Raw genomic sequence first — 14,520 nt, forward strand, 5'->3', positions numbered from 1 at the left:
TGAAAATAATTGTCGATACCATAGAACATTTGACGTGATTTTCTTGATTCTCTGTGGCGAGACGACAACCGATCCGATTTTAATCGGAAAAAAGACTCGCCCATAATATGATTTTCTTGCATAAAAGAATAATAACCAAGAGGGACGTGTGTCAATTAAGCAATATTGTTTGTCAAAGTAGCGCCTAACCGGAAATTGTCAAAATTCACGAAAATTTGACAAAATTTCACCAAAATTTTTAAACTGCCTGGGGTAGCGGGTGAGGGACGTGATACTGATCCGATTCGGGGTGAACCGTGAACCGGCGACTTGTTCGTTACAAGCGCAGAGCGGAGTGATACGGGAGCACCACACTAACCGTTGCCGTTGGGTTTCCACTGACGAAGTGACGAGCGGCCGAGCGCAGAGCTGCTGCCTGCTCGAGTGCTCGTGGTGAGCTGGTGGTGTACCACCGGAACTTGGCGGGCCCACGGGGGCCAACCTCACTAAGCGCAGCCGCTAATTACAAAAGGCAGCTTACCACGGGTCCTCTCCCTCCCGCAGCCCCGCTCTCCACCGCCACCACCGACGCCGGGATGAAGGCCGTGCCAGCCGACAGCGCCGCGTCCCCGGTGCCGGCGACCAAGATCACCATGCCCGCTTCCGTGGTGGGCGGCGCGGAGGTGGCACTCCTCGGGAAGGGCCGGTACAAGGTGTGGGCCTTGGCCGCCATCGCGCTCCTCGCGCTCTGGTCCATGTCCGCCGCCTCCGTCTCACTCCGCTGGTCCTCCTCGGGCGACCTCGCCTCCGTCTACGGGGACATGGACGTCCCGCTCGCCGACGACCTCGATTCCCTCGTATGTACGCACGCTCCCTTCTACCTTTGCCCGCCTGCCCACCCGCCTCCCTCGGGCCTCGGGAGAGATCCCTGCCTGCTGTTTTCTTGTCTGATTTGTTATACTGCGTAAATGTGTGCCGGCAACTATTTGTGTGACGAGCTTATTCTCCTCTCGGCTGCAGTTTGCGTTAAAATCAGGGAGGAGATCGTTCCTTTCGTCCTCCCCCTTCCAGTTTCAGGGATTACCCAACAGATATGGGGGCAAAGGCTTGGTGAAACTGAACAATTGGTTTAGCCTGTAGTCCTGCCAAGTTCAGGTAGCTTCAGATGAATGCCAGAGGAATTTTGCAATTGATTTAACTTAGTGAGTTTGTTTATTAGACCATCCGTGAGAAAACACAGGCAAAACGATATACATTACTGAGTATAGATATACTCCTTACCAGCTTTGTAGGTTCCACTCACTTGTCCAAGAATATTGCTATTTTGCCAACTTTATCCTAAGAAGAACGTGAAAGATTCAGTTAGGGTTTTGAAAAAAATCTCGCCGTAAACCAGCCTGTTACAAATTCCCCCCCTGGGTAGTGGAAGCACAAATCTTGTACTGCGCGTGATACTGAGCCTACCATATTCAGATTTCGTATTTGGTCTGAATTCAATTCAACAAGACTGCCTGCGGAATACCCATTACTTTATTTTTATGAAACAGGAGGGGTTGCCCCCTACTGGACTTTTATTAATATATAAACTTGAAAAAAAAAGTTACAAAGAGCCGAGATCTAAACTCAGGATACAAAGAAGGACACAAAGAAAATCATGAAAATTATACAAAGCTGTCTAGCCATTGATCAAACATAGGCTGATAGTTATCTCTAGCTCTTAGCTTAACTAGAGCTAACTCCTTTCGATAGGTAAATTTGCAAGAGCCCACTGAATGTTGAAGATTTCTGAAGATAATGTCACTCCTGGCAGCCCAAATGGCCCAGCACATAGACACAATGATTTCCATAAAGAAAGGCCGCTGAATATGATCCCTGAAAGCAGAAATGGTTTGTAGCAAATCAACTATTTTAGGATTCATTGGTGTACCATCAAGATAACATTGGTTGAACTTGGTTAGTAAACAACCTTGGCATGCCACTAATTTAAGGATTCATTGGTGTGCCACAGAAATACAGCCAAGTGTCTTTGTATGTTTTATTTGATCTTAGAAATAATAATTTTCATTGCTTTATATGGTTCTCTGGTACCAAGTCCACTAGTCCAGTACCACACTTCAAAATTGTTAAAATGATTGAATGGTTGATTACCTGATTCACTGCTGTCTTGTCTAGCATAAAGCACGAAAGGCATACTTCAATGCTGTATTTCTTGCATGGATGCTTATGCTTGTCTTACAATATGACCAGGAGATGGAGGAGAGGGAGAAATTAGTGGGGCGAACGTGGGACATGTACACACGGACCAGTGACGAGGTACGGCTTCCACGGTTCTGGCAGGAGGCGTTTGAGGCTGCATACGAGGAACTTGCTGGCGATGATGTGCAGGTGCGTGATGCAGCTATCTCTGAGATTGCCCGAATGTCAGCCCACAAACTTGAACTCGAGCAGACATTGAATGAGAATGAGGTATGTCCCAAAACTGTATCTCACCTTAATTGCTTCCAAATGCCTTATGTTTTAAGTAAACTACTATGCATTCTGTGGTTTCCCTATTTTGTGAGAGTAACACTTCTTACCATGTCAACTCATCCCGCTTCAAACTGAATATCGTTATGAAGCCAAGGCATGCATTTGTATCCCATTTTCAAGCAATGGTCCGAATTCGATACGAGGCCTGACAACATAGGTCATGGTTTATATTTTCATCACAGATGCTATTTTGCTAGAAGTCGAACATTCAGGGATTGTAGGTTTCAGCTAATGGACTGGCCTCAGTAGAACCATCATGAACGTAATGACTGATGGAACTGATGACTTAAAACATAGAATTCACAATCTTCCAAAAACAACACCTTGTTGAAATGGCGTACAGATTATGATGCTTTGATTGTAATGCGGTGCAAGTTTCTGCTTACCTGCAAATTGCTTCTCTTCTTTAATGTGAATTATTTTGGTACAGCACCATCACCATTTTTGGTGGAACTGAAAGTGATATCGTGAATTGTTCAGTTTGCACAATGTTTGGTATAGTTTCATAAACAACCCATCTATCTTTGACCAGCCTACCTGATCAAGTATCTAAGTACAGAATATATATGACATATCAGGTGCTCAATCTACACCAGAACGTGGATAGTTTGCACTGACCCTAGGCCCCTAACTGATCTGGTTTATTCTTGAGACCCAACAACTGTGCACTAAACATATTGCTCAGAAACATTAAAACTGGCTATGCACAATACTAAGGGTTATCAGCACGATTTTCTTATTTCCAGTCACCTTGTGCAGGAAGAGAATGCCGTGAGCAACAGAGGTGGCAGGTCAAAGGCGAATCAGTAGTTCCGTATATATCTGTGGCCTGAGGACCTGAAGATCTATTAATTGGTGATAAGATCCCCAGGAGGTGCATTTTGGGGGTTTTGAAGTGTTTAGATGAAATTATGAAACTGGTTGTTCACTGGATCTGTACCAGGTAGATCAACAATGTGCATTTATGGCACTGTGTAACACTAGCTATGAACTTGCACAATTTAGTGAGAGCAATGCGTTTGAATCCATACTATGAAATCCGAATTGAATGTCATTACACTTACCATCACTAATCTGATGATCAGGGCCCCGTTCGCTGGTCTGAACTTTGGCTGAAACTGACTGAAAAACACTGTTCCGGCTGAATTGTTGTGAGAGAAAAACACTGTTCCGGCTGAAAAAATAAGCTGAACAAGCCAAACTTTAAGACAAGCGAACAGGGCCCAGGTCGCGTCAGGAGACTAAAGGAACCGGATTGCTATGACGTGTCTCAGTTATGTTCAAGATGCTATTGTATTCTTCTCTGCTAGCTACAACTTAGCTCGACTTCAAAAGTCATCATCAATCTAATCTCATAGTTCAACTGCTAAACCTTTTGCAGTAATTGCCCGTTCAGCTGACCTTAAAAGCCGGCTTGCTCGGCTTGTTTTTTCAACCGGAACAACGTTTTTCTCTCACAACAATTCAGCCGGAACAGTGTTTTGGCTTCTTTTTTTTAGCCAAATTCAGCCAAGCGAACGGGGCCAAAGGAGTTTTTCTAGTGCACTAGCTGCACCAGCTGGGCTATCATGTCTCCCAAAAATCTCCCCTCTCTGCACTCCTATCCTTGTTTCGAGAGTTCATTCATGTTGCTGGCAACTTGCTCGTACCATTGGGGACGCCCTAGTCCCTAACCTTGCCTCGAGATGATCTACCCCAAAGGATAAGTTTTCCGGCAGCCACTTAACTCCCAAATTGAGAACCCAAGAAGTATTGAAATTTGTCACGAATCACGAATGTGTATATACCGTTGTAGTGTTTATAGCATATCAGCTAAAAAGAGTCTGGTACAACATATCCGAATAATCCGATCCCTCGTGCAAGAACCAACCCCCTAGAAGTCCAGAACAATCCACCCTTATGTACGTGTCTCTCATCAGGTCAGGTGTCCCATATCATGACGACGGCGATGACAGCCACGCCGAGCACGACGGCGAGCCACCTCCCGACTGGCGTGTCGACGGCGACGGGCCTCCGGGGCCGGTACCCTTTGGAGAGGAGGTGGCTGATGGAGACGTAGACGAAGACGCCCGTGGCGAGGCCCATGGAGACGGCGAAGATCCAGTCGGCCACCCGGCCCTGCGTGGTGGCGTCGATGATGATGCCGATGCCGACGCCGATGGGACTAGAGATGGCGAACGCAAAGGCGTAGGCGAAGCAGGAGAGGAGGGGCCGGTTGGGGAGCATCCGGAGCAGCGCGATGCCCATGGCGATGGCCGCGAAGATCTTGTGCAAGCTGATGGTCCACAGCGCCTTCCATGCGTCAGCCTTCGTCTCTGCAGGTTCAATAATTAGTTTCGTAATAAGGTCAGAGTCTCAGACAGTTACTAGCACTTAGCAATGTTCTGCAACTGTTAAGCTCAACCAAGAATTGGAGATGCTATGTTTACGAGAAACTCAGTTTTTTTTTTTTGGTGACTACGAGAAACTCAGAATTGTGCACTGATTTTCAAACAATACCAGCCTCTCGGTTTAAATTGATTGAAACGGGTTCCGAAATGCTAAGGAAGAGAGCACTTGAAATGCCTTCAGAATTCAGACGAAATGGTGATCTTGACATTCGGACTGTTGAAGTGGACGCTGAAGGGCATGTCAGGAAGACAACTTCAGAGCGTCCGGATGGACATTTAAACCTAAGATTCAGAACAAGTAAAAGTATGCATGACAACGACTGAACTGAAACATCGTGCGGACAAATATCAGGAAAGGTCAGCAAAGACGGTTGGTTTGGAAGAATGATCAACCTATTATTCTGGTTGTGCTGAATCTGTAGGCTCTTTTCGATCTGACCGAACAGCGACACACTAGCGCAAATTTGACAAGAGAGCCTAGGACAGATTATACTTGGTCTTAGGCCCTGTTTGGTTTCCATAAGTCAGGTGACTGAAAACCAGTGACTTATAAGTCATGCCTGTTTGGTTGTAGATGACTTATAAGCTCATGCATGTTAAGTGAAAGGTGTGGGCCTCACGCGGAAAAGGGTGACTTATAAGTTTTAAGCAGGGGTGAACCAGCTTATTTCTTATAAGCAGGAGTGACTTATAAGTTGGTGGTGTTTGACAAAATCAGTCACTTATTTCACTTTTTAACTTATAAGTAGGTGACTTATTTGGAACCAAACAGGCCCTTAGTCACAACCATGACATCTATCACTAGAATCAAGCTAAGAACTAACTTAATTGTTAGACATAATCTGTTGCTTCCCATTTCTCTTTGGTTGGAGACTGGTCGGCTCGGCCGACCACTCCCTGTTGGGAGTTGGGGACTGCTCGGCTCTGCCGACCAGTTCATGTAGCAGTAGCAGTATGGCAATAGGCCACCTCTAGTACATTAGTTGGTAGCTATTACATCAGCCATGTCTTGGTAGTAGGCTGAGGTAAGCTTTGTACTACTATAAGTAGTTGGTATACTCTGTACCTTAGGAGTAGGTAATTGGTGTACCCTGTACCTTAGGAGTAGGTAGTTGGTGTACTCTTGTACTCAGGAGTAGGCAGTTGGCCAACAACTATGTACCTGATAGAGGTACAACTAGAGTTGTATATATTACATCCAAAGGGCAATGGAATAAACAGTTCAGTTGCCACATTCAGACTACAGAGCTCTGGTTCATAGCGGCTCTGGTTCAGAGCTATAGCGGAGAGCTTCGGCCAATGCTGGTGCTCGTGCAGAGTGTATGTGTGAGCTGTTCTCAATATCTTCTTCTACCTCTAGCCATAGTGTGGTCGGCAACGCCGGTCAGTAATGACGCCGGTGAGTGATCGGCTCAACCGTTCCGAAGATCCAGAGGGCCAACAGTAACCGGTGTTCAGTTGAGACTTCAGATTGAGTCCATCCTTCCTAGCAAGTATGCCATACGTCCATGTCATGCATCTCATTTGTGCCAAACGTTGGGCATCTAATCTTCTACTCAGTACTCAGACTAAACTAAGTTTGGCAGCTTAGCCCGTGACATGACGGTGACGTCTTCTGATAGCCCCGGAATGAACGTAAAGAAATTTCTACGCGTCATCTGCAAGTTGGAAGGGAACAAAGCATCCGTATATGTACATCCCGATCTCTATCTGGCTTAGCCTTACCGGCGACCCCGATGGCGATGCCTTCGAAGACGGAGTGGAAGCAGAGGGCGACTATGAGCAGCACGCTGTCACCGAGGGTGCTCGCGTTGCGCAGCATGGATGCGGCCGAGTGATCAGATCCGTGCGTCTCCTGCACGCGAAGAGCACAAACCAAATTGTGACAAAGGTCACAAGATTCTGCACACCGAGCGACTGTAAGATACTCCTAGTGCTGTTCTTTTTTACTCTCTTTCTTGGGAGTGGACTGTATTATATATTGTTGTTGCAAATAATGAATTCAGAAACTGAAGCAGGTTGTAGTAACTTACAGGTGGCGTGGGGTCAGAGATTGTGCCATTTGTGGTTCTCATCTTGCCCTCCTCCAACCCTATTGAAAGAGTCAAAAAAGAGAAAATGAATCGTAGAAGTCTAAGCATCCTAAAATTTCAATATAGAGGAAATATGACAATGAAAATACAGTACTGTAGAGAGGGACAGACAGACTTCCGCTGATGACTGACTATTCAGAGTTCAGACTTGAGCATAGATTGATTCCACGCAGAGGTGAACTGGATAGCTCTCAGTTTGTCACAACAGTTGAGATTTCTGTTTCGTTCCACTACTCTAACTATACCATCCATTAATCAGTCTGTCTATGTGTCGATTGTACTAAGGGAAATAAAACTCTCAAGAATAGGATTGCTGCAAACTGCATAAACCTGAACTTGCAGTCTGTGCCTTTTATACGTGATCTTGCAACGTGCAGTCAGACCAAAAACAAGAGTAAGAGCCCAATCATTTCCGTTTTCCAATAGGCAATTGGTTTAGGTTATGCAGTGTTGTACTACTACAATACACTAGCATGCCAAAGGGCTTCTAGACCAGATGGTCGGAGCTTCCTGAAGCACCCTCAGGTCCTGAGTTCGATCCCCCTCGGGGGCGAATTTCAGGCCTGAGGGTAAAAAAAAATCCCCTCGTCTGTCCCACGCCAAAATACAGGCCTATGGCCGTCCCGTCTCACGGGGATGCGGTGCCGCTGTATATGGGTGGGGCCGGGGTTCAGGGATTTTCTCGATCACCGTGACGTCGTCCCCCCGCGGATCGAGTTTTACAATACACTAGCATAGTAACGAATGAAAAGAGTAAAAATTTAACCCAGAACCCCAAGTCCCCAGTTCCCCACCACCACCGATCTGAATTTGCAGCATGTGCTAGTTGCACCCACCCGGCAAGCGGCAACAGGAAAAAACGGCGAGCGCATTCAACCCAACCCCCAGCGGCCACATTCACAGCAGTCAGTACACCGTCCAGCTAGCCCAACCCCAGAACAGAACGAACAGGAGTCGTACTACAAGGCACAAGCTGAGAGCTGACACGTGACTCTTGTTACTGACCTGCAGCGGAGGAGCCGGAACCGGCGGCGGTGCGGCCCCGTGAGACGACGTAGGAGATGGCGACGTCTGCGAACATGGTGACGACGTAGCCGGCGCAGGCGAGCATGAACGCCCAGGGGTAGCCGCTGTCGGGGAGCAGGTCCCCGAACGTCTCGTCGGCGTCGCTGAGGAAGTGCATGAGCGCGGTGCCCAGGAAGACGCCGCCCGCGAACTGCGTGCCCAGCGCGAGGAACGCCTCGTTCCAGCGCATGAAGTAGGGGGACACCCCGCCCAGCAGCGTGCCCGCGAACACCACCGCCAGGCACCACAGCTTGGCCTCCACCAGCCCGCGCGCGCGCAGGTCCGGCCTGGCGCCCCCATCCCCCGCGTCGGCGTCGGCGTCGTCGGAGTCAGAGTCCCCGCCTCCGCCGTGCGCCCACGCGGCGGCCGCGAGGGAGAGGCAGAGGACAAGGAGGTGGGCGTTGGTGGCGCGGGCCATGGCGCGCGTGAGGAGGCTGTGGACTCGTATCGTAGTGGGTGGGTGTTGGGCGGACGCCGGACCCGGGAAATGGTAGCGGGACGCACCCGCGGTGGGTTTGGATTTATTTGGTAACACGAGGCGATTGCTTGGAGATGGCTGACGTGTGGGCCCGCGGTACTTTTGTACTGCAGCGGGAGGGATTCCTCGGAGTTGGCTGCCCAGTTGGGTTTACGTACAGGTACAGGAGCTTTTGCACTTGTTAGACACTGACAAGGTGGGGTAGAGTGCTGTGGGCAGCGAGGGGGTTGTACTTGTACTGGAAGCAGGCGAACGCGCCGTGCTGGTAGTACTCCTACAAAGCCGCGGGGCCCACGGCAGTAGTACAGATTGGGACAGGATTGGAAAGTCCGTTGCATCCGCGTCTGCCTGCCTTGTTGGGCCCCTGCCCTTCTTCAATTTTCTCTAGCTCCAGCTATGCTGTGGCCACGAATGATCCGCTAGCCTGTGCAGTAATGTTTGCAGTTAGGAGTATACTAGGGCCCTGTTTAGTTGCTCTTCATTTTGCAAAATTTTTCAAGATTCCCCGTCACATCGAATCTTTGGACGCATGCATGAAGCATTAAATATAAATAAAAAATAAAACTAATTACACAGTTTAGACGAAATCCACGAGACGAATCTTTTAAGCCTAATTAGACTATGGTTGGACACTAATTGCCAAATAACAACGAAACTGCTACAGTGCTTCATTTTGCAAAATGAAGTCATCTAAACTGGGCCTAGGTGGAGCCCCGCGCAGGTGAATAATGATTTTCTGTTGCACTGAATAGGGCCTTTTCTATTACAGGAATCCATTTTCTGTTACATTGAGACCGCAGCCCCCGGAGCCAGAAATTCGAGCTTCACCGGCTCCGGCTCCCGCGTGCTACAGTCTCAGTGTAGGTTTAGCTACAGTCTCAGTGTAGGTTTTTTTTTTTGGTCCTCTGGGTACATCATCTCAGTGTAGGAAGCAAGATCTGTAGTTAAGAGAAATTTTGCAAGAACAAAATTTGACAACACAAACACCAGCACAGTCGTACCTACTGTTCTGTATGAACTACAGTCTTCTGAAAAATACTAGTCTGACCCTGCCGTGCTGGTGATGTACTGCTTCATTAGCCGTGGTAGATGTCCAAAAGTAATTACCTGGTTCATTAGCTGTGATAGATGTGTGAAATAATTTCTGAATAACCTGCAGGCTGCAGCATAGGTTCAACAATCAGTAAACACACTGATAACTGAACTAAACGAACAGTAACATGCAACTGGGTAAACAAACTCATCAGGACTGTGAAAAGAAGTAGCAGTGGCAAACCTGAGAGAGATACTTAGGACAAACACGTTTTCAAATGGCATGTGGACCTGAAGGCGTTCGACCGCGGGGTTAGTATAGTGAACATCAAATTGAAGTAGACGCCATGCTGCCTCATTTGGAGCTATGCACCTATACATTCCAGGTAGGCACGTATCTCATCAAATCTTCGTATAGAAGTTTCTGTAGATGGCCGCCTACGCTGGAGGCCCACCCTTGCACAATCGAATCCTTTAGCAAGGTACTTGAATGGGTATTTTTCCATTCCATCACGATTAACCCTCTCTACATTTATGTGGGCCTGATATTTGACCAATAAGTCAACGTTGTGAGGAACAACAAAGCGATTGTCAAGATCAATGCCATTCTTTTTTGCACTGTTTCCATTATTTGGTCGGGCGTACCGAACATGGCCATTCTGCAAGATTACTGTCCTGTCACAATATTCTTTAGGATAGTGCTTGGAACATTGACCATCGACCATGCATGAACACCTGGGGTTACCAGATCCACAAGGACCATGGATCATAAATGTCTTGACAGCTTCATACTACCCAACTGGATCAACATTTTGATCTGGTAGTTGTGCAGATATGAGTTTGTCAACATCAGAAGGTGTAAGCGGTCCGTTCTTATTTGACCATACTATAATATGAACATGTGGAAGGCCACGTTTTTGGAACTCAATCGTGTATACAGCTGCAAGAGGGCATTAGTATGAGAATCGTAGCATAGATAAGCAGAAGAAAGCAATGCACGCAAATCCTTTTTTATGATGTCGTCGATCAGGAGTTGCAGCTTAATATGGAACACACGGTTAACAATGTCAGGTCTGTCACTTGAGTGCTGCCCTGGGATTGAGGGTGTGTTTGGTTGAGCTGTGGCCGTAGGAAAAAGCTACTGTGGGCTGTGGGAAAGCTGCTGTGGACTGTGAGCTGTAAAAAATCTGAAAGCTGTTTGGTTAAATAAGTATAAAATATACCTTTTATCTTTATCTCTCTTGAAACAACTATGAAAGAGTTTTTTATTCCACCAATTTCGAAAAGCAGAAAGCCAAAAACCAAAAGTAGAGTCAAACCAGCTTTCAAAAATATACTACGGAAAAACTGCTACTTCTGAAAAAAAAAACAACCTAAAAAAAGAACCTCCTTTGGTTGAGCTTTTAGCTTTTGGCTTTTGGAGCAAAAAGCCAAAGCCAACAGCCCAACCAGACAGACCCGAAGCCAATGGCTCCGTTACTTCTAACCAAAGGGGATTTGATGTGAAAGTGATAAATAGGTCAGGGCAGCCATAGGTTCGACAACGTGCAACAGAATCAAGGTAATTTTGGTATAAATACCGTGGCCCTCCAACATGGGAAGAAGGCAACACGGTTTTTTGTCCAGCCTGGAACCCCTTTGTAATGCCCTTGCTGACACTATCACGGATTTCTTTGAATGAGGCAGATCTATATTTTTGCTGAAATGATTCTGCTCTGTAGTGGCTTAATTGGGATTCCTCGACACAACAGTAGGCATCAACCAAATAAGCTTGTGTGCCTCTCTTGCAGCGCAATGGTGTGTTGAAGTCATCAAGCCTATCATGCAGCCTATACGTAAAGTATTCAAGCATAGTAGCATTATTTCTTTTGATAGCCCGGGATCGATGGCATTGCCGATAATTAATTTTCTCATGGTAGCCATCCTCCCCGTATGGAGACAGAATAGGATACTGCATTGCCATGAACTTGCGGTGCTTCTCATCCACTCGTTGCAACTGACCAGATTGATCTTCCACAATTAAATCACGGCCACCATCACTTTGACCTACATCACCAACTACTAAGCCAACAACCTCAGAGGCCACAGGAGCACTAAATATGTCACCATGCTTATCAGGTTCACCATACAATCTTATGACATATTTGTCTGGAGCACTTCCAACTATTCTATCACGAGCTGTTCTGAACAGTTGGACAATTGGGTTATGTGTGTTGAACATGTTGCTTCCTGTACAACTTGGCGTGGAGAAAAATTGCTTCTTGTATAACTTGCTACATTCATCCTATTTCTGACCTCATTATCAGTGTCAAATATATATAGCTGAGCATATTCAGGTCGGTGTCCGTCCCTCGGCAAGAGTGACCCAATACGGTGGCAGAGCTGGCCACTTATCTTGAACACATATGGTCCGCGACCATTATTGATAGACTCAATCACACGAAAAGGTTCCGGAGCCGGCCTGTATGGAGGCAAGATGACACTCCCCTTTTTGCAGCACCTGGTGTATACGGGCGATGATGCATGTCGGTCTTGCTTGACACGCTCCTCATACCAAAATAAGGCCCCACAATAACGGCATGCGTGAGATAATGGGCCAAGCTTGAAAGGCGAGTAAACAGTGCCTATAACAACAGAAAGAAAGCAAGACTATGAGCGCAGGGATGTGCGCACACTAAAGATGGAGATATACAATCTGGTCATCGATGTTTTTCTTTGACATCGTATTACCACTGAGCATGGGCATTGTGAGCAGGCTCTGAGAGTAGGCATTAAGAACAGGCACGGAGAAAGTTTGCATGGGCATACATGGCATGAACTGGTAGAAGATCACGGTCAGTGCGAATGGAATAGAAGACAAATAAATATGAAAAGGAAGCGGATGTTGCGGTAATGAACTTACGTTTATGGGCATCAACTGGAAGCAGAGTGCTTTGAGAGGTTGATGCTGAACCTGGACTTGTTGGCCAAAGGTATTAGTAAGGAATCAGTCGATCATGTAGGAGCAAACAAAATTCTCTGATTACTGGAGAGCTGCAGCAAACACTATAAGGAGGTGTACATGGGTAAGGAGAAAACGAACCTTGCTGTGGACTGACCAACATATCAGCCTTACGTTTCCGGTAGGGATCAGGCGAAGCGATGATACTGGGGCGTGGCACTTCTGATCAGTAAAAGAAATAGTAAGGCACAGAAGACAAACGCAATCTGAAAGATGACAACACGCCATCGTGTCTCTAATAAGCAATAGGGGAATGGTGGATTATAAACATATGACAGGAAGCATGTCAGGAAACCACAAGAGGACATGTCGAAGAAAAAGGTAAAATTAGGTATCATAGTACCAGTTGGCTCAGCGGTTAGACGACGACGCACCGAGCGTCTAGACGGAACATGAAAGTTTGTAGGGAAGTCATCAGGAACCGGCATGCTGATTCCATCAGGTGGCGTCTGAATTGTAGCAGCAATTGTATTGTCTACAAGTATAGGGAAGCATGAGATCTAAAGTCAAGGAACTGTTGGAGTTGTTCCAAATTCATTCCAGGATATAGGCCGGACTTCTGACGGAGCGAAGCGGAGGCCCGTCGCCAGAGGCTTAGGCCGGAGACATCAGGTCTCGCCCCTGTACTCGGGGGGTGCGGGGGGCCACGGTACGGTACGGTATATACACCCTTGCTAGGGTTTCGTGGAGACTTGATTCTCTTGTAAGCCGTCATAGGCGTGTAACCCAAAACTCTTGAGATAGTGAGATTGTTGCTGGCTGGTGCCCGTGGTTTTTCCCCTTCACATCGGAGGGGTTTTCCACGTTAAATCGTGTGCCTCCTCTGTGGCTTGATTCTTTACTTCATATTCCTATACATCGTTCATAACAAGTGGTACCGGAGCTTTGGTTGCTGTTAGGGTTCATGACGACGTCGATGAAGTTCGATCTTCCGCTGCTGAACTACGACACGCGGTTCTCGCTATGGCAAGTCAAGATGCGGGGGATTCTGGCGCAGACTCATGACTATGATGAGGCGCTGGATAGTTTCGGAAAGAGGAAGGCCGAGTGGACTCCAGAAGAGATCCGCAAGGATCAGAAGGTGCTCGCCCTAATTCAGTTGCATCTTCATAATGATATTTTGCAGGAGTGTCTGAAAGAAAAAAACTGCTGCAGAACTATGGCTGAAACTGGAATCGATCTGTATGTCCAAGGATCTAACCAGTAAGATGCAGATGAAGATGAAGCTGTTCACCCTTAAGATGAAGGAGGAGGATTCAGTGATGAGCCACATCGCTGAATTCAAGAAGATCGTCGCCGACCTAGTGTCGATGGAGGTGAAGTATGATGATGAGGATTTAGGTCTTTTACTGCTATGTTCTTTGTCAAATTCGTATGCAAATTTTCGTGACACCATACTTTTGAGCCGTGATGAACTAACCCTAAAGGAAGTTTATAAGGCTCTCCAGTCTAGGGAGAAGATGAGAGGCATGGTGCAGAATGACGGGACGTCGTCCTCCAAGAGCGATGCTTTGCATGTGAGAGGCAGAACTGAAAACAGATCCTCCAATGATGGTAATGATGGTAGAAAGAACTACAAAAGGAGAGGTCGTTCAAAGTCCAAGCCGCATGGTAATAAAAAGTTCTGTGTTTATTGCAAGCTGACAAATCATAATGTTGAGGATTGCAGAAAAGTACATAATAAGGAGAAGAGGAAAAACAAGTCGGCTGGTAAGGTCTCTGTTGCTGCTGCTGCGTCTGATGATGATTCTGGAGATTGTTTGGTAGTATTTGCTGGTTGTGTTGCTGGTCATGATGAATGGATTCTCGATTCCGCATGTTCATTTCATATTTGCACTAATAGAAATTGGTTTAGCTCGTATAAGCCTGTGCAGAAAGGGGATGTTGTGCGGATGGGAGATGATAACCCGTGTGACATTGTGGGGATTGGATCAGTTCAGATCAAGACTGATG

At 46.8% G+C, this 14,520-nt stretch overlaps 2 protein-coding genes and 1 pseudogene across 2 annotated transcripts; 1 reads left to right on the top strand and 2 right to left on the bottom strand.

Moving 5' to 3' along the window:
• Window positions 1–486: 486 nt before the first annotated feature.
• On the top strand, window positions 487–3,577 carry LOC136495533 (uncharacterized). The gene is made up of 3 exons (XM_066491443.1): window positions 487–836; window positions 2,227–2,445; window positions 3,268–3,577. The coding sequence occupies exons 1-3, from the start codon at window positions 576–578 to the stop codon at window positions 3,316–3,318; spliced, it is 531 nt and encodes a 176-aa protein (XP_066347540.1). The 5' UTR covers window positions 487–575; the 3' UTR covers window positions 3,319–3,577.
• Window positions 3,578–4,242: 665 nt separating this feature from the next.
• LOC136542429 (zinc transporter 2-like) lies at window positions 4,243–8,557 on the bottom strand. Its single transcript, XM_066534857.1, has 4 exons — window positions 7,997–8,557; window positions 6,932–6,990; window positions 6,624–6,753; window positions 4,243–4,823 (listed from the first exon to the last, which is right to left on the bottom strand). The coding sequence occupies exons 1-4, from the start codon at window positions 8,472–8,474 to the stop codon at window positions 4,429–4,431; spliced, it is 1,062 nt and encodes a 353-aa protein (XP_066390954.1). The 5' UTR covers window positions 8,475–8,557; the 3' UTR covers window positions 4,243–4,428.
• Window positions 8,558–9,297: 740 nt separating this feature from the next.
• Window positions 9,298–12,366, bottom strand: LOC136464246 (uncharacterized; annotated as a pseudogene).
• Between the last annotated feature and the right edge of the window lie 2,154 nt (window positions 12,367–14,520).

The sequence above is a fragment of the Miscanthus floridulus genome, chromosome 1 (assembly GCF_019320115.1).
Source record: "Miscanthus floridulus cultivar M001 chromosome 1, ASM1932011v1, whole genome shotgun sequence".
Classification (NCBI taxonomy): Eukaryota; Viridiplantae; Streptophyta; class Magnoliopsida; order Poales; family Poaceae; genus Miscanthus; species Miscanthus floridulus.

Excerpts from the sequence above, each read along its gene's own strand:
- LOC136495533 (XM_066491443.1), top strand. The coding sequence starts at position 576 with ATGAAGGCCGTGCCAGCCGACAGCGCCGCGTCCCCGGTGCCGGCGACC. Across the intron at positions 837-2,226 it reads CCGACGACCTCGATTCCCTC|GAGATGGAGGAGAGGGAGAA; the intron begins GTATGTACGCAC and ends CAATATGACCAG. Across the intron at positions 2,446-3,267 it reads AGACATTGAATGAGAATGAG|GAAGAGAATGCCGTGAGCAA; the intron begins GTATGTCCCAAA and ends CACCTTGTGCAG.
- LOC136542429 (XM_066534857.1), bottom strand. The coding sequence starts at position 8,474 with ATGGCCCGCGCCACCAACGCCCACCTCCTTGTCCTCTGCCTCTCCCTC. Across the intron at positions 6,991-7,996 it reads TTCCGGCTCCTCCGCTGCAG|GGTTGGAGGAGGGCAAGATG; the intron begins GTCAGTAACAAG and ends CTCTTTCAATAG. Across the intron at positions 6,754-6,931 it reads TCTCTGACCCCACGCCACCT|GAGACGCACGGATCTGATCA; the intron begins GTAAGTTACTAC and ends CTTCGCGTGCAG.